Source organism: Crocodylus siamensis, chromosome 1 (assembly GCF_052110815.1).
Source record: "Crocodylus siamensis isolate JL-2025a chromosome 1, ASM5211081v1, whole genome shotgun sequence".
NCBI classification, from domain to species: Eukaryota; Metazoa; Chordata; order Crocodylia; family Crocodylidae; genus Crocodylus; species Crocodylus siamensis.
The window spans coordinates 400,334,574-400,360,484 of NC_143395.1; the positions used below are offsets into that span (position 1 = coordinate 400,334,574).

At 44.1% G+C, this 25,911-nt stretch overlaps 1 protein-coding gene across 2 annotated transcripts in view; it reads right to left on the minus strand.

Annotated features, from left to right (window-relative positions):
- HEPHL1 (hephaestin like 1) overlaps positions 1-12,376 on the minus strand; it is a 59,459-nt gene extending 47,083 nt beyond the window's left edge. For both annotated transcript variants that reach the window (XM_090030551.1, XM_090030550.1), the window contains exon 1: positions 12,146-12,376. In XM_090030551.1, the coding sequence (XP_089886677.1) occupies positions 12,146-12,345 (200 nt within the window). In that variant the 5' untranslated portion in view covers positions 12,346-12,376. The remainder of the gene's footprint in view (positions 1-12,145) is intronic.
- Positions 12,377-25,911: the final 13,535 nt, after the last annotated feature.

Genomic DNA, 25,911 nt, shown 5'->3' on the forward strand with positions numbered 1-25,911 from the left:
CTCTCTCATTTTTAGGGCAACTGCTTTCCAGAATGTAGTGCCTCATCATAGTAATGGGATGTACATTCTTTGTTCACAAGTGTCCCAAATAAGCCAACTTTACCAAGCAAGCAAAATCCGTCTTTACCACTCCACAAATTCTTGCATCAACTACAAATTTTACCAGCAATGATTTTGATCATATTTTCTCCCAGATCAGTGATAAAGACATTGGACTGATAAAAATAATGAACAACTAGGCTTAACATCAAATTCCAAAGAATAACTGGCCACCTTTATTAGATGGTCTATGGCTTTTTTTCAGGTGTGCCTGCCAATCACCAGTGCTTGAACTGAGAATCTGTCCTTATGTAGCTGCTCAGGTGGATATCTCATGGAGATCCCTGCTCCTTCCCTCCATCTGAATGTGCCAACACGCTGTTTGCAGCTACTGTATCTAGTTCCTAAACAGAAGTGGATACCTCTTTCTACAAGTATTGAGTTCCTCTTGGTCCTATTTCTCTAGGAAAGCACAGGCTGCTCAGCACAGACTGCTTCTGATTATATTTAATACCTCCTACTTCTCTTTTCTTCAGAGATAGATCTAGGATTTGGCAAAGGAGGATGGGGGAGCAGCAACCTGGGCTGCAGGGAGGGCTGCAGACATCACTCCCAGCCTCTCTCCTCCACCCACTGGTGCAGGGGAACTTTTAAAAGTCTAGAAAGCAGGTAAGAATTCCACCCCCTTTTCCCACCAGCCAGTCATGTCCCCTCCCCAGCCTGTCCCACTCCCTCACCCAGCCTTTTACTGCTATATTCCTCTCTGTCCTGGGCTCAGGGGAAACTTCAAAGCTGCTTCTACCCACTCCAACTGGGTGCACGAGGACAAGGCTCAGTTGGGAGCGTGATAGGACAGTGGCAGAAGCAATGGAGGGGGTGGTGGATTCCCTTATCCTGCTTGGTGTCTCCCCCCTTCCCAGCAAGAGTGGGCAGGGGAAACCCCTCAGCCTCACTGGTGCTGCTGCCAGTGTTGCTGCCGCTGTCCCAGACAAGCCCCACCCAGCCCAGCCCAGCCCCTGTGCAGCCCAGCCCCTGTGCAGCCCAACCACAGTGGGCACAAGCGGCTCTGAAGCTTCTGCATCCTAGACAGCAGAAAAAGCAGCAGCAGCAGAAGGTGGTAAGAGGGAAATAGAGGGGAAGGGACATTCTTCTGAGCATGGAGGGCAAAGATGGGGGGGGATTCTCACTGGCTGTGGGGACTTTAAAAAATATATCCCTGGAGGCTCCTGCAATGTGATCCAATCTGAAAGGGGCAGGGGGGCAAATGTGCCACTGCACTCCCTCTGGATTCACTCTTGCTTTTCTTACTTGATCACAAAAAGACAATCTCTGTCATGTTTTCTGTTCTTTCCTGTTCCCTTGATACCAATTTGGACAGATATGTTGTAATGTTGCCAAATCTGGTTGCCCTGGACTTTCTGCTATGCAAGTTTATTAGCTGTGTTCCCAGAACTTATTATAGTTGGAGTGTTGTTGTAGCCACGATGGTCCAGGAAATATGCAAGAAGCAATGAGTTTTGTGGTATCTTTTTAAGAACTAGAAATATTAGACAAGTGTTTGGGCTCTTCTTTTAGATCCGAAAAGGGCACATGGTGCCCCAAAACTTAGCTAATAATTTTCCCAACTGCATAGTTGGTCCAATAAATGACATCACTGAAAAGCCTTGCTTTCTACACCTTGAACATTTCCTCCAGTACAGCCATCAATTTTCGCATCATCCACAGGAAGTTTCTGTCTTCAAAAGGGAACAGAACATGGCACTTCCTTTGCCAGTCACAGAAGCTCTCCACCTTTGGTTATTCCTTATCAGTTATGAAAGAGATACAGAAAAAGTTCCTGTGTCCCTCAGAAATCCCCCTGCTAGCCGCTCCTGTTTTGCTAGCAAGCTGAATATTTTAAGCAGTCCATTTTGGTCTAAACAAGCAACACATCTGTGCTTGTTAATTTACATTGATTTTGTTCAATTTACATTAGGATCATAGGAAAGTAGGGGTGGAAGAGCCCTCATAAGGTCATCTAGTCCGGCCCTCTGCTCAAGGCATTATCCCTGCCGAAACCATCCCCAACAACTGTCTGTCTAACCTCACTTTTCTCTTCTCCAGACTAAACAGTCCTAGGTCTTTCAGACTCATAAGTCATGTTTCCCAAGCCTCAAATCAGTCTTGTCACTCGCCATTAGACTCTTTCCAATCTGCCCACTTTTTTCTTGAATTGTGGGACCCAAAGCAGGACACAGTACTGCAGGTGAGACCTCACCAATGCTGACACAGAGCACAAAAATAACTTCCCTTCATTTGTGAGACATTCCTGATGATACAACCCGGTATATTGCTGGCTTTTTATTTTTATTTTGCAACAAGAGCATACTGTTGGTTCATATATACTGTTGGTTCATATTCAGCATAAGGTCTACTCACTGTAACCCCCGGTCCTTCTCTACTGCACAGCAGCCTAGTCAACCATTCTACAGCCAGTATTTATACATTATTCCTTCCTAGGTGCAGGACTTGAAACTTGTTTCTGTTGTATGTCATCTGATTGATTTTGGACCATTTTTCTAGCTTATCTTGGTCATTCTGGATCCTATCCCTAGCTTTCAGAGTGCCTGCAACTCCACCCCACTTTGTGTCATTTGCCGTTTTGCTAATCATGCACTCAATTCCACTGTCCAAATCATTAATGAAGATGGTGAACAATATTGGATGCAGGACAAACCCCTGAAGATAAACCCCTGATCTATAATTGCCTGGATCTGCCTTCTTCCCTTTCATATAGATGGGCCCTTTTCCAATATTTGCCCATTTCCATTCATCTGGGATCTCGCCTGACCTCCACGAGTTCTTGAAGAGTATAGTCAATGGCTCTAAAATTACCTCAGCCAATTTTTTCAGTACCCTAGGACATATCTCTTCTGGCCCTGCTAACTCAAAAACATCTTTTTCTCTCTAGGCATAGCTTTGAACCTAAATTGTATTAGTTAAGCTTGAGATAGGTTTCCGCAAATACTCAATTAAACCAGGGTAATATTGTAATTGTTTTGTTTGTTTACCATTATAAATTTCATATACCTAGCAATAAATAACTTTTATAGTCAAACTGGTGGTAACTGTGTGTATTTTTTCCTTCTCTACTTCTCCTTCCCCACTTGCTCTGTAGCATCGCTTCTTTTACCTAAGCCAAAGATCCTTGTGAAGCCCAGAAATACTGTGGTGTCCGCTCATCAAGAGGCTACCACTACTAGGACAGTTAGGGCAAAAGCTTGGGACATGCTGAGTCTGAGACACATAAGGGAATCAGCTTGTACAGGCTGATTGACCCAGTTTGGCTCAAACATGCCCTAATGAACTGAATGCTGGCCCATGAGGGTGTCAGCTGGACACCCAGCCAGATTCAGAGGTATTCTGTTCATCTGTGTGCTTGTGTCTGACTGCATTTTATTGTTACCTTAATGAACTGATTCCTGGCATATGAGGGTGTCAGCCTGTACATGCTGATCAACCCAGCTGGGTCAGGCATGTCATGTTAGTGTGGAGGAACCCAGCCCCACTGAAACTGAGTCCTGCAAGGAAGCTCTATTGGGGGTGAGGAGTTGCAGAAGGGAGAGATACAGCTCCCTATAGAAACACAAGTAACACAAGCAGCACATTGATAGAATTATAAAGACCCTAGAAATGTATCCCTAGTAAATGAGCACACTGCTAAGTGATGGGCAAATCTGGTAACACTGATGTAATAGAAATGAACCTTATTTTGTTTGTTTTTTTGGTCTTCATTTTTATCATGGCAAAGCATTTTTGGTAATGGTATTCATCTTAGCTATTATGCTGTAGGGTGCAAAACATCCCTAGAACAAAGAGTTTGTAGGCACATCTACATGTTCATTAATGTGCCATAATTATGGTACATTAAGTTTATTACCTGTAATAACCTGCACTGAGTTAATGTGCTGCAATTGGCGCTACTATGCAGTAGTGACAGCACATGCCTTTTTGTGACTCTAAATTGCAGTAGACTAATTCTAATGTACATTAGTGCATTAGCATGGTTTTTCTGCTGTGCTAGTGCTCTTCTAGCATCTTGTGCAGATGTGCCCATAGAGACCTTAAAGTGAAAAATGGCATTAGCTAGTACAAATACAACATCTTCTCAAAATCTGAAACCAGATTCTTCTCAGTTATAATCTGAATGGCTCTTTGAGTTTATGTAGCTACTTTAAATTATAGTAATCTCCACTGAAAAGTCAATAACAGTGACCAGTTTTTACTATGTTTGGATTACTCTGCAAAGCCAATAATGCAGCATCTTTATTTCACTGAGCAGCTACTATAGGCAAACGTCAAACTTAAATGATTACCACTCTGCTGGGGCCCCACAAGTTAAATGTCATTTTTCTTTTAAAATAAACAAGTTGCAAATTTTTCCCTTAATATATATGCTTGTCTCTCTGGCTGTGCCTACAACCAGCTACTTCTCCTTAAAATGTCCCAGTCTTCCTGTGACTGCAGGAAACAACAGAAGAAGCACTAATGTAGACAGTAGCCCAGACAGCAGTTGATGTTTTAACCTGTGAGACGTGTAACCTGTTCAGAGCACTTCTGGCTGAGTCAGTGGTTATAATGTCAGAGCCATCAATATAATCATTACCGGGGACAAAAAATGAAGGGGAACAGTTTTGTGTGATATTTTTTACTGGATCAACTTTATAGTTGGGAGAGATGCTAAAAAGCTATCAGGCATGAAAAGCCTTTCCTTGGGAAAGAAGCGGGGGACCGGGGGGGAGGGCAACTGGGAGGAAACCACGCAGTGACACATTTGAAGAGGGAGGGGAAATTCATAAAATCTTAAGGGAACTCTTAATGCACTACTGGTTGAAATGGTATTATAGTAGTTTTGCTCCTATGGTCAAATTCCAGCACACTTGGCTTTACTGGGACCAAGATTTGAGCACTGACATCTAGCTGATGCCATAATGATAATTTATGGTGATGCAATTGGGTCATTTGGCTCCATAATAGTTTAGCTATTAATTAAACTTCTAGAGTGAATGCATCACTGGATGCACCTATCCATGCAATGAATGTGATTGAATATACTTCGGCTCAATTTGAGTCAGCATAAACTAATCCCAGTGTCATTGTCTACACATGTGTTTAAATGCAGTAACTTACTGCGCTGCTGGATACCACTTGTCTCAGACAGGACTATGCAGTAGCACAGTAAATTAGTCTACTGTGCCCTAACTGTCATGCACATGTAGACAATGATGTTTTACTGAACAGCATATTAGTCTGCTGTGCAGTAAAGCATCTCATGTAGATGTGCACACTGTCATTTAGCTGGGGCGTGGTCACCAAATAAGTAAATTTTACAGATTATGTTTGGTGTGGTGGTAACCTCTTTGGCATTGCTGGTTGTAGCTAAGGACAGCCCTTGACCCATATGTTTTACTATGGCGATCTACCGGGATGAAAGTCCCATCCCTTAGGCTAGGGACAGAAGTTACACACAAACCAGTTTAAGTGAAGGGCTCATGGTACCTTCTTCCCTGTGTACCCCAATCCTCTGCAGCCTAAATGTGGCAGCTCTATTATCAGAAGTAGTACATGGGAAAGGACTCTTCCACCCACACACATGTATTGGCCTACTATAGACTTCAACATTCAGTTCATTTGTATTCATCCATAGGCATGTTGTTTATATTAAGTGTAACTTGTGAAATATGGGTCTCACTTAAACTACCCTGAATAGTTAATATTTGTATAATATCTAGAGGCTCCAAACAAAAATTAGGTTCTTATAAAGCTAGGTACTTCACCAATGCATAGTCAGAAAGAGCTCCTGCCTTCACAAGTTTCCAGTCCAAAGAAATAAGTGAGACAAAGGATGGGAGAAAGCATACAGAGGACTGATGCAGAGATATTATGGAACGCAGGGTCCTGGGCCATGACTAGGGTTGCCAGTCCTCCAGGACTGCCCTGTTGTCTCCAGGAATTAGATATAAATGACAGTCATCTGGTAGACAAATGATAGGGCATTCATTAAAATAAATATTAAATGTTGAATCCAATTTATACAGTAATCCAGTGGGTTTTTAAAATGTAGTAGTAATGTACATTTGCCTTCCTGATGTAAAGTCTACTCAGTACAGTAGATCAATCATTAATGTCAATGTCATGTGATGAAACCTTCCAGAATAGATTCAAATAGAGTTGGCAACCCTAGCCATGACGGAGAATCCTAGACAGTACAGTAACACAAACAGAAATACTTTCAGGAATTTTCCAAGCAAATTCACCTTGGCCATCAATGACATAGCCATGAATTGAACCCAGATTTCTGGAGTCCTTGTCATAACCACAAGACCATCTTTCCCCCAAAACAACAATGTTACTTCCAAATGTTACGCTATCAAATGAGACTATCAAATCAAATCTCAGTAAATCCACAGAACCATGAAAACCTCCCATTAAAACTTACTATTCAAATAAGGTAATTTTTTAGAATATGCCTCTAATAATACAGCCAACAACTCTGATTTATTTACTCAAAAGTGACCAAGAATCAGTGATTCTACATTTTTCAGGGTTATATTGGATAAGAAATCAGATAGTTCCTGAGGGATAGCATTCTTCAAAGGAACCCATCCCTAATTTGTATGTATCAGTACTCTTAGAGTCAGTTTCATTTGCAACCTCTTTGTCTTGGTTTTCCCTACAATGAAACTGGAATCATAGGAATGCTTTGAGGATTGATCAAAGTTTGAAGATCAGCAGAAATCTGAAAGGCAAATTCTAAGCTAAGCAAATTGTAGAGCACAGCCCACCCAAAGCATACAGTTCATTCCCATCTGGAATCCCATTAATCCAAAGGTTTTGTGGAACCAGATTATCCAGCACTGCTGAACTGTTTTAACAATTGATTTATTTGAAATAATTACTAAAAATTAAGGCTTGTATACACAAAGAGTTATTCATGAATAGCTATTTTTGACTAACTACTGCCAATCAGATATTCCTGACTAACTGCGTCTGTGAATGTTCTTATTCCAAATAAGACAGCTTTATCCCAAATCAGTTAAATCCAACACGGGAATACATTAAGATAATTATGAATGAGGGTCTCTTATACTAGAACAATTAATCTAATTAAACAAGAGATAATAATGAATACCTATTCTTTAACTTCATTGCCTTACTTTAGTCTGAAGTAATTCCCCTATGTAAACAAACCCTTAAGATTTAACATCCTGTAAAAATTAACTTATCACAATTAACAAAGAAAGGGCTTGAAATTCTTAATACAAAAGTTTCCCTACCTCTGTTAATGAAATAGTGTAGACTTGAAAGTACATAAACTGCTTAGTATGTGGGAACACAAAGGACAAAAGACTGCAAAAATATTACTAAAATTGCATTTTAGATTGCCCTAGTCTTTGCCCCATTAGAGCAAGTCATCTACAAGATCCAAAGAGCCACACATATCTTCTTCTGGGACTTCAAATGGGAGAAAGTGGTGAGGACCACGCTGTACAAAGCAAAATGGTTTGGAGGCAGAGGAATGCCAGATGTCCTGCTGTTCCTCTGGACCAAGTACATAAGCCAGATTTGCATATTGGCAACAGGGACAGAATCCAAAACACCCTGCTTTGTAAAGTATTTTGCAGAGCTACTGTGACAGGGGTGGGTGTATACAATGACCAATGTCAGCCCACGGACCATGGAATCCCCATGGTTTTATGAGGTCCTGAAACACTTCGGGGACAAATACAAACTGCATGATGAGGCCCCACTTATGCTGGTGACCCACCGCAAGATGCAAGAAGTGTTAAGGGCATGAGACATCATATTGTCTGTGGAACTACTAACTGGTGACAGCTGCCAAGCCATGTGAGAATGAATCTTCCACAAGGACCTACAGAAGGAGCACAGAGACATGGACTGGGCACTCTTTGTGCAGACACAGAAAAACAGTGCATGGCAGAGAGACCCATCCAACTTCCCCAGGCAAGACTGCCAGTGGGAGACAAAAAAAAAATCAGCTGCCTCTTCTGGGACTGCTCATATGCCAGAGAGATGTGGAAGAGAATATGCATACTTCTAGTGGTGACAGGTTTCATAACCCTAATGCTGGAGAGTAAAGCTAGGATTCAGACCCCAAGAAATTGGAAGATTGGACCAAAAAAAAAATCTCATGAGGTTCAAGAAGGACAAGTGCAAAGTCCTGAACTTAGGACAGAACAATCTCATTCACCAGTACCAGCTACGGGCTGACTAGCTAGGCAGCAACTCTGCAGAAAAGGACCTGATGGTTACAGTGGACAATAAGCTGAATATAAGCCAACAGTGTGGCCCTGTTGCCAAGAAAGCTAACAACATACTGGTTTGCATTGGTAGGTGTGTTGCCAGCAGGTCAAGGGATGTGATTATTCCCTTCTATCCAGCACACATCTAGCCACATCTGGAGTACTGCATTCAGTTTTGGGCCCCCTCTACAGAAAGAATGTGGACAAATTGGAGGGCAACATAAATGGTTAGGGGGCTGAGGAACATGATGTATAGTTTCATAGCTTCATAGTTGTTAGGGGCTGGAAGGGAACTTTGCAGATCATCGGGTGCAGCCCCCCGGCACTTGGGCAGGAAAGACTGCTGGGATCAGATGACCCAAGCAAGATGGGCATCAAGACTTTCTGAAGATCGCCAGGGTGACCACCTCTGGTGGGAGACTGTTCTAAACCCTTGGCACTGTTAGCCTGAAGTGATCCTCAATCAGCTTGTGCCCGTTATTTCTTGTCCCCCACAGGAGGCCTTGGTGAACAGATGTTCAGCCCACCCTTGATATAGGCTGCCTACCAAGTCCCCTCGGAGTCTTCTCATCTCCAGGCTGAACAGTCCCAAGTCTTTCAGCCTTTCCTCATATGACCTGCTCTCTAGGCCTATAATCATACCCGTGGCCCTCCTTTGGACTCTCTTGGGCTTCTCCACATCCTTCCTCAAATTCAGCGCCCATAACTGGATGCAGTACTCCAGCTGTGGTCTCCCCAAAGCTGAGTAGAGAGGGAGGATGACATCTTTAGTCTTGCTCGAGATGCCTCAGTGGATACATGCCAGCATTTGATTAGCTTTGCCAGCTATTGCATCGGTGCCTCCTGTTCATTTTGTTGTCTATCATGACATCCAGGCCTTGTTCAGATGTAGTGTTAGCAAGCATAGCACCGCTGAGCCTGTATGTGTGTTGTGGATTATTTCTCCCCAGATGGAGCATTTTACATTTATCTGTATTGAATGACATCTTACTGAGGTCCACCCACCTCACAAGCCTGTCCAGGTCGGCCTGTATTGCTAGCCTATCTTCAAGCGTGACCACGCTCCCCCATAGTTTGGTGTCATCAGCGAACTTTGCCCAAATGCAAAGCGTTGATGAACATGTTGAAAATCACTGGTCTGAGTACTGAACCCTGAGGGATGCCACTGGTCACCCTCTACCATGATGACCCAGTACTGTCAATCAGTACTCTCTGGGTCCTACCATGGAGCCAGTTACCTAGCCAATGGACTGTAAAGTAGTCGAGGCCTGCATTTTCCTAATGTTTTCATGAGGAGTTCATGGGAGACCAGGTCAAAGGCCTTTTGAAGTGCAGGTATATGACATCAACCTCATTTCCTCCATCCAGGTGGTGAGTAACCTGATCATAGAAGGAAATGAGGTTGGTCTGGCATGACCTGCCCATAATGAAGCCATGTTGGCTATCTTTCAAAATACTGCCTTCTCCTATGAGGAGAGGCTGAGAGAACTGGTCTTATTTAGTCTAGAGAAGAGAAGACTGAGAGGGGATTTAATACCACCTTCAACTACCTGAAGGGTGGTTCCAAAGAGGATGGAGCTAGACTGTTCTTGGCGGTGGTAGATGACAGAACAAGGAGCGATGTTCTCAGATTGAAGCAAGCGAAGGTTAGGGTAGATAATTAGGAAAAGCTCTCTCACTAGGAGGATAGTAAAATACCGGAAACAGTGACCCAGAGAGGTGGTGGAATCTTCATCCTTGGAGTTTTTAAGACCAAGTAAGACAAAGCCTTGGCTTGGATGATCTAGTTAGGGGTGGTCCTGCTTTGAGCAGGGGGTTGGACTAAATGACCCCTTCTATCCCCTAATTTTCTATGATTCTATGATGGATGCATGGGCACATGGGTGTGCAGTGCTATGTTGCTACACGTATGTTTAATTATAGATCAGTGTTTTCAAATTTGCTTTTCACTTCTGTGTGCTCAGGGAGAACAGGGTCTGACAGTAAGGATGGGAGGCAAGATGCTTGAGGGAGAAGTTGGGTGAGGACAGAGTGCAAGGGGGCTACCTGATCCCACAAATTTATTTTCCCTGATATAGCAGAAGGGGGAGGGTCTAATTCATGACAAACCTCCAATAATTACATTTTATACCTGGAAAAATTAGAACAAATGTATAATTTTCAGTGTACCAAATCTAATTTTTTGGGGGTTGTCTTATAATCAGGGTCATCTTATGGCCAAGCAAAGTAGCAATGATTTCTGAATAATAATAAGCCCCACTTCTGAGTGATTTTTTTAAAAATCTGAAACACATGAAGTTTATGGGTTTGCAGCCAAATTATTATTTCATTCAATAATAATAATCTTTCAGTTTTGCAACACTGTGAAAGACTCCAAGAAATGTAAATGAATTTGCACCTTTTCTCCCACATCTTTGCTCAGACTTAATCATCAGTCATTTTTCTTCTAACCAGCCAGTCCATTTCTTCAGTTTTGTTCCATAGCCATCACACCCATTCTAAAGCAAACGTGTGAAGCACTTTTCTACAATTATGAATATGGCATGTTAGGTACTTCTGTAGTAATGAATTGTACATTTGCTTATGTTTTTAAAAATTGTTTTAAAATGTACATTGTCGCATTCTTTTGAAACACAACACACAGGAGGGATGGAAAAATCCTGCCTTGGCCTGGGAATGCCTGGATGGACATATAGGCCCTTTCCATCTCTAACTTGGATGACTATGACGTGCCTCTTCCAAAATGGGCTTCTCCACCTGGGCAGATTCCAGTGACTTCCAGCTCTATCCCAATCCTTGTACATTATCCCAACCTGTTCTCTACAGCAGATAAAGACCAGAGGAAGGGTCCTTAATTTTCTCCAGGATATTAAAAAAAAACAAACAAAAGACAGAATCTCAGAAATGTTCTCCACGGATCATAAACTCCCTCTGTTCAGCAGCAGAGCAGCTATGCCAAGCCATAGTACTACTCAACAGCAAAGCCTGTTCTTCAAGACTTCCTACCCGGAGCATAATGAAGGGAGATTCAATCTTACCTCTGCATCGGGAGGTTGAGGTGAGATTCAACAAGGTACTTTAGCATGTGCCTAAATTTAAATCTGAGTAATCCCATGGATTTCAAGGGAAGTAACTCACATGGTAGATTTGAGCACCTACTTACATAGCTTCCTAAACTAGAGTTATTGTATATTATAGCATCTACTTACTACTTATCCCACTTTTGGATATCATATATACCTGAATCCTGATAAGTCCTCCTTTCCCATCTCTGTCTCACTTGTGGCACAGACATACTCAAGCTCTTTGCTTTTTCATCGTGTTTACCTCTGGTCAAAGGTAGCAGAATTATGATTTTGCCTTGGGCAAATACAGAAATACCCAGGCCCTTGTGAAGTAAACACTGGCAGGTTTTAAAGATACAATAAAATAAAATAAAATAAAATACACTTTTATTTACTTTTTGAGAATGAAAAACCTTACTTTCACCCTCCCAGATGGTAGGTTCTCCCCACCTTTCCCACACCAATCAATAACAGAAAAAAGTTGATTTTCGAAAACTGAAAATAATAATGATTCAATCCAACTCCCATGCAAGTCCGGGGGGGCTGCTGTCTATTGTCTTGAGCGGAGGTTGGATCAGGACTCATGTGCTTATTGCAAAAACATCAGCCAATGCTGAAAAAAGACCAAGTCCACTAAAGATACAAACTTAAGACACTTAAAGCACTTATGCTAAACTAGTGATTTGTTGTTCGAGACTATAATAAAGATCTGATTTATCAGAAATATTAGCAACTTACTCGTCTTCTGTGAGGATTTGTCCTGTAATCAAATTTTTCCCAGTCGGTGCATAGTCCCAGTTCTCCTCCACAATCCCAATGTAATAGGTTCTGGTTGCTGCTTCTACTAACACGAACAGCAGAGGGAATTTAAGAGCAAAAATGCAGCTGTTAAGCTTCAGAGGAAACATTTGTAGTTTTAATTGTAACTCAGGCAGCATTCACCAGACAGCGCACGCTTCCCTCCCTCCGGCTCTCAGCAACTTCTAAATAAGAAAGGGACAAAGCAAAGCTCCTCCTCTTCAGCAGTTTGGAGCTGGGATAGGTAGAAAGCCTGGACATGCAGAGCAGGCTGATGGGGGGGTTGCCATGGTGACAGAACTTTTGCCAGTCTTTCAATTAATGTGTAACTGGCTTGTCTGTATTTGCCTCTCAAGTCCAGAAGGCAGGGTTTTTAGGAGTGTGGATGCTTGTTTGTCCCTCCTTTTCCAGCATCGGGAGCTTGTAACATTAGGGCATGGTTGGATGTTGATCCTCTCGCCATCTCTGTCACAACCACAGACACACATATTCCTTTTAATATTTCTGGAGATGTAAGCCATGAGCTGTTTTGCAAAAGACTTTAAAAAACAAACAACCAGGCCTCTTCATAGATTTCAACTTTGACACCTAGAAAATGGAGGCAGAGAGAGAGGTTGTTTTGGAATTTTATCTTACTTCTAAGTGATAGGGTGCAAAAAGCCCAGGAACAAGTCTAGGCGAGGGTCAGAAATTGAACACTGCTCCCCCACAAAAAACAGTCTCCTACTCATCCTCCCACTCCCAGCACCCTCCTGCTGGACATAAGAATAAGACAAGATTTTCACAAGTATCCAAGGAGCAGACAGGTATCTAGTGGGATATTCCAAAGCACCTGGCTGTCTAACGCCCTTTCAGATCCATGGGGTTCGGGTGCCAGGCACTTATGAAAATCCCATATGGTGCCTATCTGCATTTTTAGCAACCTACATCCCTTGGGAAGACCTGATACTAAGTAACTCAAAAGCGCCTATCCCATTGATTTTCATTGGAGACGTGCTCCGGCATCACTCAGGCACTTTTTCCAAACTTTGCTTGCTCTGTCTGACCTCAGTCTGCTGTCTCCCCTGGCAGAAGGATAGATTGGATGACTGACAAGGCCTTTTCCAACTCTAATGGCTGTCCTCTGAATCACCAGCAATTATGAAAGCAAGAAAACTTTAGTTCAGTTCACCACGGAAACCTTGAACAGAGCTGGTCTCGGCTGAGCCGGGAAACAGTGCAGAATGCCTTACTGGGTTGGTTTGTGAGTTTCTGCCTTAAATATTCCTCTTTGAAATAGATATATGTAGCTTTAACCTCTTAGCTAAAGTCCTGGAGACCTGGCTAAGTGACAGGAGAGTGAAAGCTAGAACTGTGGATGGAGGGGGAAAGAAGGGAAGTGCTTCCTTTGGTAACTGTAATTAGTTTGGTCATGTCAATGGACACGCTAGAGCAGCAGTTCCCAACCCTGGGTCGCAATCCAAATGAGGAGGCAATGCCAGTGGTGCCGCTCACAAAAGACAAGCCATGCCGTGTGCTGGGAACTCCCCTGCCCCCAGACCACCACTGCCCTCTGCTCCCAGCAATGGGTCACAGAAAAAAAGGGTTGGGAACCACTGCTCTAGAGTCAGTTCCTGTTTATGCCCTGGTCTGGGCCAAAGCAATTGGGATGGCGATCTCTGCTTGTTACATTGCCTTGCCAGGAGTTATTTTTAGATATCTGGTTGCTGGGATGCATGTATGACCCCTCTCAGATGTTTGAGATCAGACCATTCACACGTCTTACTCTTCTCTCAACCAGTCTTGGTTCAATCCTTATAATATGATTAGAGGTTTACCCATGAACAGGACTGTCCCTTAAAACAGTCTTTCCCAACCACTGTACCGCAGCACAAAAATGTGCCATCAGAAATTCACACGTGTGCCGCAGAACTGTGCCACAGCAATGAGCTACAATGAGCTACAATAAGTCTGAGGATGGGGAATGCCTTAACAGGTGTGCCATGGAAAAAATGTATTAATGTAAATGTGCCTTGGGCTCGAAAAGGTTGGGAAACACTGCCTTAAAGTAAGGTTCATTATCTCTATCAATTTACCAATAAATAATAGAAGTGAGGAGTAGCTATTAATATAATGGCAGTGCAAACATATGGCTTGAATCTGAGTGATAAGGAGCACTCAACAAAGCCCCTCTGCTGCCCTCGAATTCTTGCTTATCTCTTCTTATCTCTTCCTCTGCAACCACTTTCCGTCTGGCCTCCAAGCATCTAACTGTATTCTACTTCTGTAGATGAGGCCAGATACCTTCTAAAATGCTGATGCTAGTATTTTGCTCTTCAAATAACCCCCTAAACATGACTAAAAATTAATTGCCAGGGGGCATGTCTGTTGCCGTAGTGGCATGCTCCCGCATTTTAGTGTGCCGCTACAGTGATGTAGTGATGAAATCTAACCAATCGCCACACACACAGCGCAGTACAGGCAGTTACTGTGCCGTGCTTTAGTACTTCCAAAAGGAAGTACTAGTTAGGTACTAGCACCTAACTCTAGTACCTAACTCCGCTGCTCTGGAGTGTCCATTGACATGACCTAACTAACCAAAAGGAAGTACTAAAGCACAGCAACATGTAGACACACCCAGAAAGAAACAAAAATGGGAGAGGTGGAGATGCGAAAGCTGTCAGAAAGTTAAGCTAAAGTTACTGGTATTTGTTATTTTGGGTTCGAATTCCTTTGAGTGGAGAGGGGTTACCCATGGCCTGTGAGCTGGATCCAGCCCAATAAGAGGTCCAATCCAGCCTATGAAGGACTGACCAGATATGGCGTATCCGTGCTGCAGAGCTATACTGTGCCTCCACTGTGCTCCCCTCCTCCATACAGCCTGTTGCTCCTGTACATCTGCTCTTCCTTTGCAGCAGTGGGATCAGGATACAGCTAGGGTGAGTGCTGCAGCTGGTTGCCTCGGGGGAAGCAGAGGCAGAGACTTTCAGCTGCAGCTAGCTGGGTTGCAAGCTTTGACTTGTTCATGCAAAAGGCTGCTGATCTCTGACTCTAAAGCAGAAGTTTAGAGTTTGCTCTAAAGCCTGCTCTAAAACAGCGGTTCCCAGTCTCTGACAGATTGCACAACACCTATTTAAAATGATACAACCTTAAGTACCACCAGCAAATTTTTCAGTTTAACCTTAAGTACCACCAGCAATTTTTGGTCGTATAAAGTAATTATAATAAATCTGTTAATGCATACCACTGACAGATTGTCTGCATACCACTGGTGGTACACGTACCACAGACTGGGAACCACTGCCTAAAGTTTAGAGCAAGCTGACCAGACAGGCTAGTGAATTCTCCAGCAAAGCCTTACTCACAGGAATTGCCCTTAGACAAGGCATTCCACTGAGGTAAGCTGTACTATATGCTTCAGCCGCAGTCACTCATGAGTTTGGCTGTAACCAATGTTTATAAGGTTTCTTTTCATAAAATAATAAAGGTTGTTGTTTTTTTAACAGTTGAATATGATGGTGGGTGATAGAATGGTGACAGACTCTTCTCAGGGCTGTAGAGGACAGGAGAGAGTTGCACCGGGGAGCTTTATGCTTTAAATTGCACCAAAGAAGATTTAAAGCTTGGTGCTTCAAATTGCACCAAGGAAGATTTACGTTAACACTTAGGAAGAATTTAACTGGGAGAGTGACTGAGCACTGGAAGTTCACCTAGGGAGGCTGCCACTGGAAGTTCTTATTTGCAGGTAAGGCAAACACAGGTAAGACAGGGATTTTCCTGCCTTGAGCTGGGGGATTGGACTCCTGAGGTCTGTCCTAGCCCTATTTCTCTATGATTCTATGAAATAAATGAACTCAGAGTAATTTCCAAGAATAATATGCAGAGGTTATCTGGTCATGTTTAGAACCTGGGCCAGACAGTGCTACATGGGGAGGCATTGGCTTGGCCAGCAGCTATGGTCGTAACACAGCAGCTGCTGGGTGGACGAATCCTCTCATACTCTCCTATTGAAGCCAGCACTGCCAATTTCTGTCCCAAGCAGCAGAAGCATAACAAAAGGAGGGTGACTGTAGCATCAGCCCTGGGTGCTGACTCAGGAGGGGGTACAAATATAGCAGCAAATGGACTGCCAGGCTGGCCACTGCCTTGCTGTTGGCAGTACAGACAATGATACTGCCCTGTGTGCTGCCGCCACCCAGGACATTTGGGCATCCTGCCAGGACTCTGCTGAGCAGTGATGCAAAATACTGAAGTTGGTGGCAACACGGGAACTGCAGAAATGTGAGAGCGTCTCTGCACCTGGTGGCATTAACCCTCTGGCTGCTAGCCACATCAACATCTCCCCACTGCAGCAGCAAAGGGGAGGGAGAGGCATGTCTGAGGCTGACAAGAGGACTCCTACTTCCACTCCCACAGCTGGAGCATCAACCCTGCTGCCTTTGTCCTGGTGGCCTCTATAGTTAGTGTCTAGGGCTTGTGCCCTACTTACATTACTGGTAATGTGAAGCCTCTGTGCAGCCTGTGACCCAAATGAGTTTCAATGAAAGCATCATCATACAGCTTAAGGGGGACTAAAGCAGCCCCTAGGCCATGTGCTGGCCTCTGCACAGGTTTAAACTCACCCTGACAAGTTTGCTAGTCCCTTTCTTTTTCTCCATCCCCTTGCCAAGACATTATACCTTTTAAATTTACATTTTCATTAAGGTTTATATCTAGAGATACATAGAATCATAGAAGACAACAGTGAATTTATTTTTGACCCAGTCCCGTGGAGTAGCACTAGCCCCTTCCCATTTCCTTGCTAGATTAAAAATATAAAATCTGAATATTAAATCTACTTATTTATTTTTTACCGTAATATTATTTGGATAAATTCAATAATGTGCAGGTGTGATTAGCATCTTATGCCTGCAATAAATATCTTAAGTACAGGCAGAAGGTAGGTCATGGTGGCATCTTAGAGACCAACTGATTTAGAGAAGCATGAGCTTTCATATGGAGCAGCCTATTTCATCAGGTAGCATCTAACATAGCTAACTACCTTTCTGTCTTAAGTCTAGTAAATGTCTTCACTTGGTCACAGCATTTACTAGTCCTAGTAGCCTATACAATCCCTTGCATCCACACAATAAATGTGGCACATAGGATCATAAAATCATTGCAAAGTAGAGCTAGAAGGGACCATCTAGTCCAGACAGATACTCAAGGCGGGGTCATTCCTGGCTAAACTGTCCCAGGCAAGCATCTGTCCAACTTGCTTTTAAAAATATCCAGGAATGAAAATGCCACAGGTTCGCGAGGCATTTCATTGAAATGCTTGACCAGCCTTTTAGTCAGACAGCTAAACACCTAACAGTCCTTTAAGGAGTGCAGGGTTGTTAGAAATGGAATATTGTTAGAAATGGAGTATTGTTAGAAATGCACAGCTCGCATCTTGCAATAAGAAAGAAACACTGCCAAGGACTTTGTTCCTTTCCTAGCCTTGCCACAGCTTTTCTTATACTAAATCGCAGACTCTCCCCCAGCTTCTCCCTAGCCTTTCTCATGCAGATTACAGAAGCTGGAATTCAACTGACTGTGTCCTTGAAAGGGGGGGGGTTTGAACTCTTGGTGACCTATAGTAGTCTCTGAGCATGCTTAATTAGCTGATGCATATTTACCTCTCCGCCCTGCATACTTAAGTAGTTAATTATACTATACATGCGATGTATGTAGTGATGTAGCCACATGTATGCTTGTATGAAACGGAAGTGAGCTGTAAGAGTTCCTGTTTCTGCACACGTGCCCAGGAGGAAAAAGATAAATACAGCCTGCAAAATTCCTTGGTGGGTTCAGAGTAATCTGAGTTTTTGACTCTGCTCTGACCCTATTTGCAAATACACCTTTTGTGCCATCTAATGAGTGTGTGTCTGTGATTTTGGTGGCCTCCAGAGAAACGAACCGCTTTAAGCATCAGGGTGATGCAGAAAATAGGCCTGTGCAAGTCGGCAGTGATCCGATTTGACTTTGGATCTGACTGCTTCTGAGGGCTGCAATCTGATCCGGAGCTCCAGACCGGGCTTCTGCCTTGATCCGGCCAAAGCGGCTCAGAAGCTTCGGAGCCGCCTCGGCAATCCGGCCACAGGGTATAATGGGTAGAAATATCTAAAACTTTGTTGTTTCTTGTCCAATTTGGATGAAACTTTCAGGGATGGTAGTCTCTGCTGAGAGCATGAAACTTGTCAAGTTTCAAGAATTTCGGTGTAGGGGTTTGGGGGAAACTGTACCCCAAATTCTTGAATGCCAAACTCATGTTATGGCTGTGTGACACTGCACAGGGGGGTGAAAACTGCAGAGGCGGTAGCTCTTACTGAGGCCACAAAGCCTGCTAAGTGTCAATGAGATAGGTGTAAGGGTTTGGGGAAAACTGGACCTCAAACTGCAGATAAGCAAAACTTGTGCCATGGGTGACACTGCATGTGTTAAGGCACAGTGGGGTGACAGCTTCAGGGATGGTGGCTCCTGCTATGGACATGACACCTGCCAGCTGTCAAGGATATCAGTGCAGGGGAGTTCTGGGGCCCTGCATCCCTAGCTGCTGACAGACAAAACTTGTGCCAAGACTGTCTCTGTCTTGGGGCAGTTGATTGTATTGATTCTTTCCTCTCCTTAGCCTGGTTTTGTAGGTGCTAATTGATGCTCCTTAAGTCCTCATGTAGTACCTAGGTCCTGTGTATTCAGCTGGTCCCTATGTCCCTGGTCCCTGAGTGAATCATGATTGATTGATTGATTGGTAACTGGGAACACAGTAGCTTAGCAGCCAGGCCTGCACTAGTGTCCCCTCCCACCCCCACTTCCCCCAAAGCCAGAGACAGTCAGTCCCACAAGCACCCATGGCATGAGTTTTGCTTGTCTGCAGCTTGAAGGGCAGTTCCCCCCCAAACCCCTGCACCTATTTTCTTGAAATTTTGCAGGCTTTGTGGCCTCAGTAAGAGCTACCACCCCTGCAGTTTTCACCCCACTATGTCAGAACACCTAGAAGTGACATGAGTTTTGCTTTCAAGAATTTGGGGTCCTGTTCCCCCCCAAACCCCTACACCGATCTTCTTGAAACTTGGCAGGCTACATCCTCTCTGCAGAGTTTCACCCCTGAAAATTTCATCCAGCTTGGACAAAAAACAACAAAGTTATAGGTATTTTATTGTTTCCCCATTATACCCCATGGCTGGATTTCTTTGGAAGCTCCAAACTGCTTTGGGAAGCCTAATGAGGCCAGCACTTCGACCCAGATGTGCTGCTTCGGACCTCAAAGCATTTGAAGCTTTTTTTAATCTGAAGCTCTGTCTGAAGCCTCGCACAGCCCTAGCAGAAAAAAATGAAAAGATGTTTTGCTTTTCCGTATGGGAAATTCTTGTGAACTTCCCCCAGGCACTATGACAGTTGCATTAAACAGGACAGATGTGCCTAAACCTTTCAACAAACAGAATGAACACTGGCAGCTCAGTGAAATTATCCCTTCTCTTTCAAATCTCTTTCAAATCCAACTTTTGTGGAGGCTTGCATATTTGTTTTCAGGTTGTATAACAACAAAAAAACCCTTGTAAAGCTACATATGATAAACACCAAATACCTGTTGTGAAACAAGCCCTAAAAGGAATTCCCAGAGCTCTGGTATGACTACCTAATGACAGGAACAACTTTTCTTTAGTCACAGCTATTTCCTGGGAAAGTCCAGATTTTGTATTCTCATAGAAAAAACAAACCTGTTCCAGTAATTTGGTTAAGCTAAGCCACTTTGTAACCTCCAGATTTGACCACTTGTTTTTACCACTCAGAATTTCACCTCAAAAAGTTAGGTGTTTTGTTTTAAAAGAATAAGAAATATTAAAATGATTTAGTCTTTTTTTCCTCTCCTGCTTCTGATGCACCCAGCTAGCACAGTTCATATTGAAAGAAAGAAGTATCTGTACCACAAATGCAGCTGAGCACTACCCATTCATGCCTCTTAGTGATAGAGATTGTAGAGACACTCCCTTAATTAGACTACAGAAATTGGGAATTGGGGTTAAGTAAATTAGTCAGAGCCAGACAAAAGGTCTGCAGAGATTGCCTACTACTCCACAAATAAAGTTTATTGTATGCCTATGTTTATTAAATCTGGTAATCACTACACCTCTGTTCTTATTATTTTATATGATAATGGATGCATGCATCTACATGAGCTATGTACTGGGCAGTTGACTAATTAGCTGTGCAGTAAGCGTCTCTGCATCTACAAGTGCACCCCTATTAGGCCGGAGTAAACTAATTTACTTCACAGCAGGATAGTATTTGTAAATACAAGTACTATCCTGATGTGGAGTAAAAAAAACTCTGCAGCAGTGAATGTGTAGATACTGCCTGGCTATCTGGGGCTACGGGTGCTTCAGCATGGGAGTTGCCTGCCTGCTAGCTCCACACTGAAGCTCCTGCATGCCACATCCAGCCCCACTGCAGCACACGGGGGAGGAAAGGGGGAGGCCCCAGGCTGGCAGGCTGAGCCTCAGGGTCCCCTGTCAGCTGGGGATGCTCTACCTGGGCTCCATGAGCTGCACATGAATAAACTGTGGAGCTTATTGCTCTAGAGTTAATTGCTCCCAAACACATGTTCAAATGGTGTGCCAGGGAGCAATTAACTCTGGAGCAATAAGCTCCACAGTTTATTCAGGAGCCATAATTGCACATGTGGACGTACCCAGTGTAAAGTTAAGATGCCCATGGAAGCTGGTGTGGTTATTAAGTGGAAAGGAGCAGTGTCTGTGCTAAGTGGCTTAACAATCAAAGGGAGGAAGACAGGAAGTTTGAGATCCCAACATTTACAGGTGGGGAACTGAGGCAGGAAGAGATTAAATGGCTTGGTTACACAGAAAGCTATCACACAGTCAGAAATTGAACACTACCTTCTAAATTTCATAACAGCATTTTAACTGTATGACCCTCCTCTTTCCCTCCCTTCCACCCATGTACACTAACTACAATGACAATCTGTTAAATTAAACATTTCACTCAATTTCTTAACCTTGTTTGAAGACAGGTATTCAGAGCTGTGGGCAAATCTCACAATGCTCAAAGGCCAAATTCACTTTGTAGGTTTGAATACTTACATAAAGCTTATTTGAATTTCCCCAACTTTGAGTTTACTTAGTTTGGCTGGAAATTTTCACAAAAAGCAGTTATTCTTACAAGAATTGTACCACTTCTACCTTGAATCCTGGAGCAAAATTCTCCAGGAAAAGGCTTTCTTGAGGTATATAGCTATTTGACACCTAGCCAAAGTTTGCACTATGAAATATTACTAAGTCCAAGGAATCAGTGTAAAGAAAGTCTCAAAGAGTGTAGGAACATATAACCCCAAGAATAATAATGCTTCACTGTTCTTCTATTTCAGAGCACTTGACAAAAGCAGGTGTCATTATTTTCCAGGTGGGGACACTGAGTTACATAGAGGTGACCTGACATGCCAGGTCAATCAGTTGCAGAGTAGAGAACAGAACTGAACTGCTTTGATTTCCTACCCAGAACCCTTGCTGCTGCACAGAGCTCCCCGAGAAACTTGGCTTACTTTATATTTGAAAATAAGGGCCTGTTTACATTTAGATATTTACAAAACTAATTGTCCAGGGAGAAGTGTGTCAGATTAGAGCTTTTGGCAGCAAACCCCTGTGTGGACAAATTTATTCTGAAATAGCTCTTTAAACACATTTTCAAGGTGCAGATTAGCTCTATATTAAAGATTGAAACATGGAAGACAGCAAAAAGAGGCTCCTCTTATTTGAACCAGTGCAAACAGTCACCTTTATTTCAGCACATGATATTGTAGCCTTAGGCCAGGACTGTATTTAGATTAGGGATGTAAATAATTAATTAAGTACCCATTTAAACTCCCCTAATGTTATCACTTAAAAGGTTAATTGATAACATGCATTTACCAGGGACCCCAGCCCCTGCCTGTACTCACTGATTCTCCAGGTGGCAGCAGCGGTCTGGGAAAGCCAATTGCTTGCTGCTGCTGCCTGTGGTTTTATAGGGCTTTATGGGGCTGCGGTAAGGCTTGCTGCTATTTCCTGCAGCCAGCCTCAGCTCCTAGGTAGTTGTGCATAGGCAACAGGAGCAGGTTGGGAAAGCCCCTTGCTTCCCAGCAAGCTGGGAAGCCAGGGCTGCAAGCAGCTGCACCAAGGTCTGCAGAGCCCTGGCCTGGCTCATTGCTGGCAGTGGGTGCACACATGCCTCTTGGTGGATGGTGGGGGAGCCATGAGGGGCCCAATCCTTCTTGTGGCAGAGCAGCACTGGCCTCTTCCCCATCATCTGCCCCAAGATGTGTGTGCACCGCTGTTGGCAATGAGCTGGGCTGGGGCTCCACAGACCCTGGTGCAGCTGCTGGCAGCCCCCCTGCCAGGAGCAGTCTGGGGTCCATAGTTGGTGGCAGGGGCCTGCCTAGAGCCTGGGTCAGACACAGCAGGAAGCCGGGAGGCTGCAAGTGACTGCATCAGGGTCTGCAGGACCCCAGCCTGGCTCATTGCTGGTAGCTGGTGAGGACAGCAGGGAAGGGGTAGGGGCTTCATGAGCACTGCCACAAGAAGGATCAGGCCCCTCATGGCTCCCCTGCTGCTTCCCTGCCAAGCTAAGTATTAATCCCCTCTCCCTTTTCCTTGCTCCTTCCTCCCTCCCATGTACCCTGCCACCTTCAGGGGCACTACACTACTTCCCTTTCCCCACGTCCTTGCCAAATTGCTCCCCATTCCATGCTAAATGATAACTGATAGGGCTGTGCGAGGCTTCGGACTGTGCTTCAGATCCAGAGAAGCTTCAGATGCTTCAGCATCTGAAGCAGCATGTCCGGATTGAAGTGCTGGCTTTGTTAGGCTTCCCAAAGTGGTTCAGAACTTCTGAAGCGCTTTGGAAAAGCTTCGGAGCTGCTTCAGATCTGACCATAGGGTATAATGGGGAATCAATGAAATATCTATAACTTTGTTGTTTTTTCTCTGATTTGGATGAGATTTGCAGGGATGGTAGCCTCTGCTGAGAGCATGAAGCCTACCAAGCTTCAAGAAGTTTGGTGCAGGGATTCAGGGGGATCTGCACCCCAAATTCTTGAAAGCAAAACTTGTGTCATGTCTATACATTATAACACAGGGGGGTGAAAACTGCAGGAGTCATAGCCCCTGGTGAGGCCACAAAGTCTGCCAAGTTTCAAGGTGATAGGTAAAGAGTTTTGGGGGGGAACTGCACCCCAAATTCTTGAAAGCAAAACTCATGACATGCCTATGTATTACAATACGGGGTGGGGGGGTGAAAACTGCTGAGGTGTTAGCCCCTGGAGAGGCCACAAAGCCTACTAAGTTTCAAGGTGATAGGTACAGGGGTTTGGGGGGAATTGCACCTCAAGCTGCAGACAAGCAAAACTGGTGACATGGGTGACACTGTGTGTGTTAAGGCACAGCAGGATGAAAGCTGCAGGGATGGTAGCCCCTGCTGTGGCCATGAAGACTGCCAGCTGTTGAGGAGATAGGTGCAGGGCTTCTGGGTTCTGGGGCCCTGCACCTCTAGCTGCTGACAGGCAAAACTCATGACATGGGTGCTTGCACGACTGACTGTCTCTGTCTTGGGTGGGGGGAACTACTAAGCTACTGTGTTACCAGTTACCAATCAATCATGATTCACTCAGGGACCAGCTCAGTACATAGTTGCTACCTATTGTAACCAGTTAATTATCAACAATTAACACCTACAAAACCACACACTAAGGAGAGGAAAGAATCAATACAATCAACTGCCTCAAGACCGAGACAGTCAGTCCCACAAGCACCCATGTCATGAGTTTTGCCTGTTAGCAGCTATTACCCCTGCAATTTTCACCCCCCTGTGTTGTAACACATAGATGTGATATGAGTTTTGCTTTCAAGAATTTGGGATGCAGTTTCTCCCAAACCCCTGCACCGATTCTCTTGAACATTGTCAGGCTTCATGCTCTCAGCAGAGGCTACCATCTCTGGAACTTTCATCCAAATTAGACAAAAAACAACAAAGTTATAGATATTTCATTGATTCCCCATTATACCCTATGGCCGGATCTCCAAGGCGGCTTCGGAGCCACTTCAGCTGAATTGAAGCGCAAACCCAGTCCGGAGCTCTGGATGGGCTCTCTGGCATCCAAACCAGCCTGCTCACATCCCTAATTTAGATCACTGTTTTGAGAGTAACTGATTACAGGAGAGAGAACAAGAGGAACTTGAGGCTGGCACTAGTTTCCAGTAAGGAGAAATAAGTTCTGTAATCACTCACCAGAAGACACTGTAAGTTCAAAACAGGAACTGCATTAAATGGCTTAGGAGCAAAGTGCCTTCAGCCTCAAAAACCTAGTAAAAATTAGAACCAAACCAGGGAATACCTATCCTAATTAAGTGAAGCTCTTCACTTGCTGTGACTCCTTCTACAGTGTTAAAAAGGTTGATCAGCAGAGAGAACTTAAGGTCATTTTTATTGTTTTTTCTGTTGTGTTGATTATGGCAGCTCCTCAAAAGTCTTAGAGTTCATCTCTACATCACCACTGTGAGGTAGGGAAGTGTTACTATCCCAGTTGTACAAATGAGAAAACTGAGGCCGAGGAGGTAAAGTAGTTTACCCAGGGGTCATGCAGAAAAAAATAGTCCAGACCTTCTGCATTGGATTTGATACTTCTAGCACAAGATTGTCCACAATGTCTCTGAATAGCACTCACTTGCCTAGACTGGGAGCCATTTGAAGGTGGAGCTGTCTTCACATGTATGTTCTTAATGAGCGCATGTTCTAATGAGCAGGGTATCGTATATCTGTTGTACCTGAATTTTGCTACCATCTTCTTAAAAGGGAATATCAGATATAGAGTTCTATTAGACATGGGAAAAGTGTCCACATAGGTTTCTACCCAAACAGCATGCCATAGTCACTGTAGGCTGAAGACACCAGATGACATTTTCTCCTTCAGCATAGTTGATTGGATCTACCTGTCAAGATGCACTGAGATCCACATACAAGTCTTCCTGATGATACTGGCAGTGAAGGCACTTAGCAATTGCCCATCTGAGTGGTTTAGTTTGTTAGTATATGAGATTATCCAAAAAAAACAAAACAAACAAAACAAAAAACAGAAAAAAGAGGAGTGGTGCAGGAGGACCTAGTATATCCATATATGGACAAAGAACGCACTTTTCTCCGGGGGTGCATATAGACATTCAGGGAGGTTATGTCAAGATGAAAAAGGCCACCTGATCCAAGGTCAGTCAGGATGGAGGTCTAGCAGATGGCTTGCAGGGGGCAGGTAATGTCTGTGGGGGAGGAATCAGGAGAGGGGGAAGCAGAATCTGCAGGGGGACCAGGCAGGGTCTGCAGGAGGGCTCAGGGGAACAGGCAGGGTCTGTGGGGGGTTGCTGAGATCTGGGAGGGATTGGGGGGCTCACAGGGTCTGTGGGGGGATGAGGACTCTCTTCCCATCACCCCCTAAGACCAGGGACTATTTTTAGCTTCCCCAACCCCCTGCCCCACCCCCAGATGAACAATGCCCCCATCCTACCAGACTCTCCCCACACCTCGACTTACTTGCTCAACTCCTGGTACTGGCAAACATTGGTAAAACTGGCACCGAAAGTGGCTTGTTGGATGGGGGGTTTGGCGGGATTGGGGTGGGGTGTGGCTGGTCTGCAGGGGTGAGGCATTGTCCCTGTGGAGCCAGG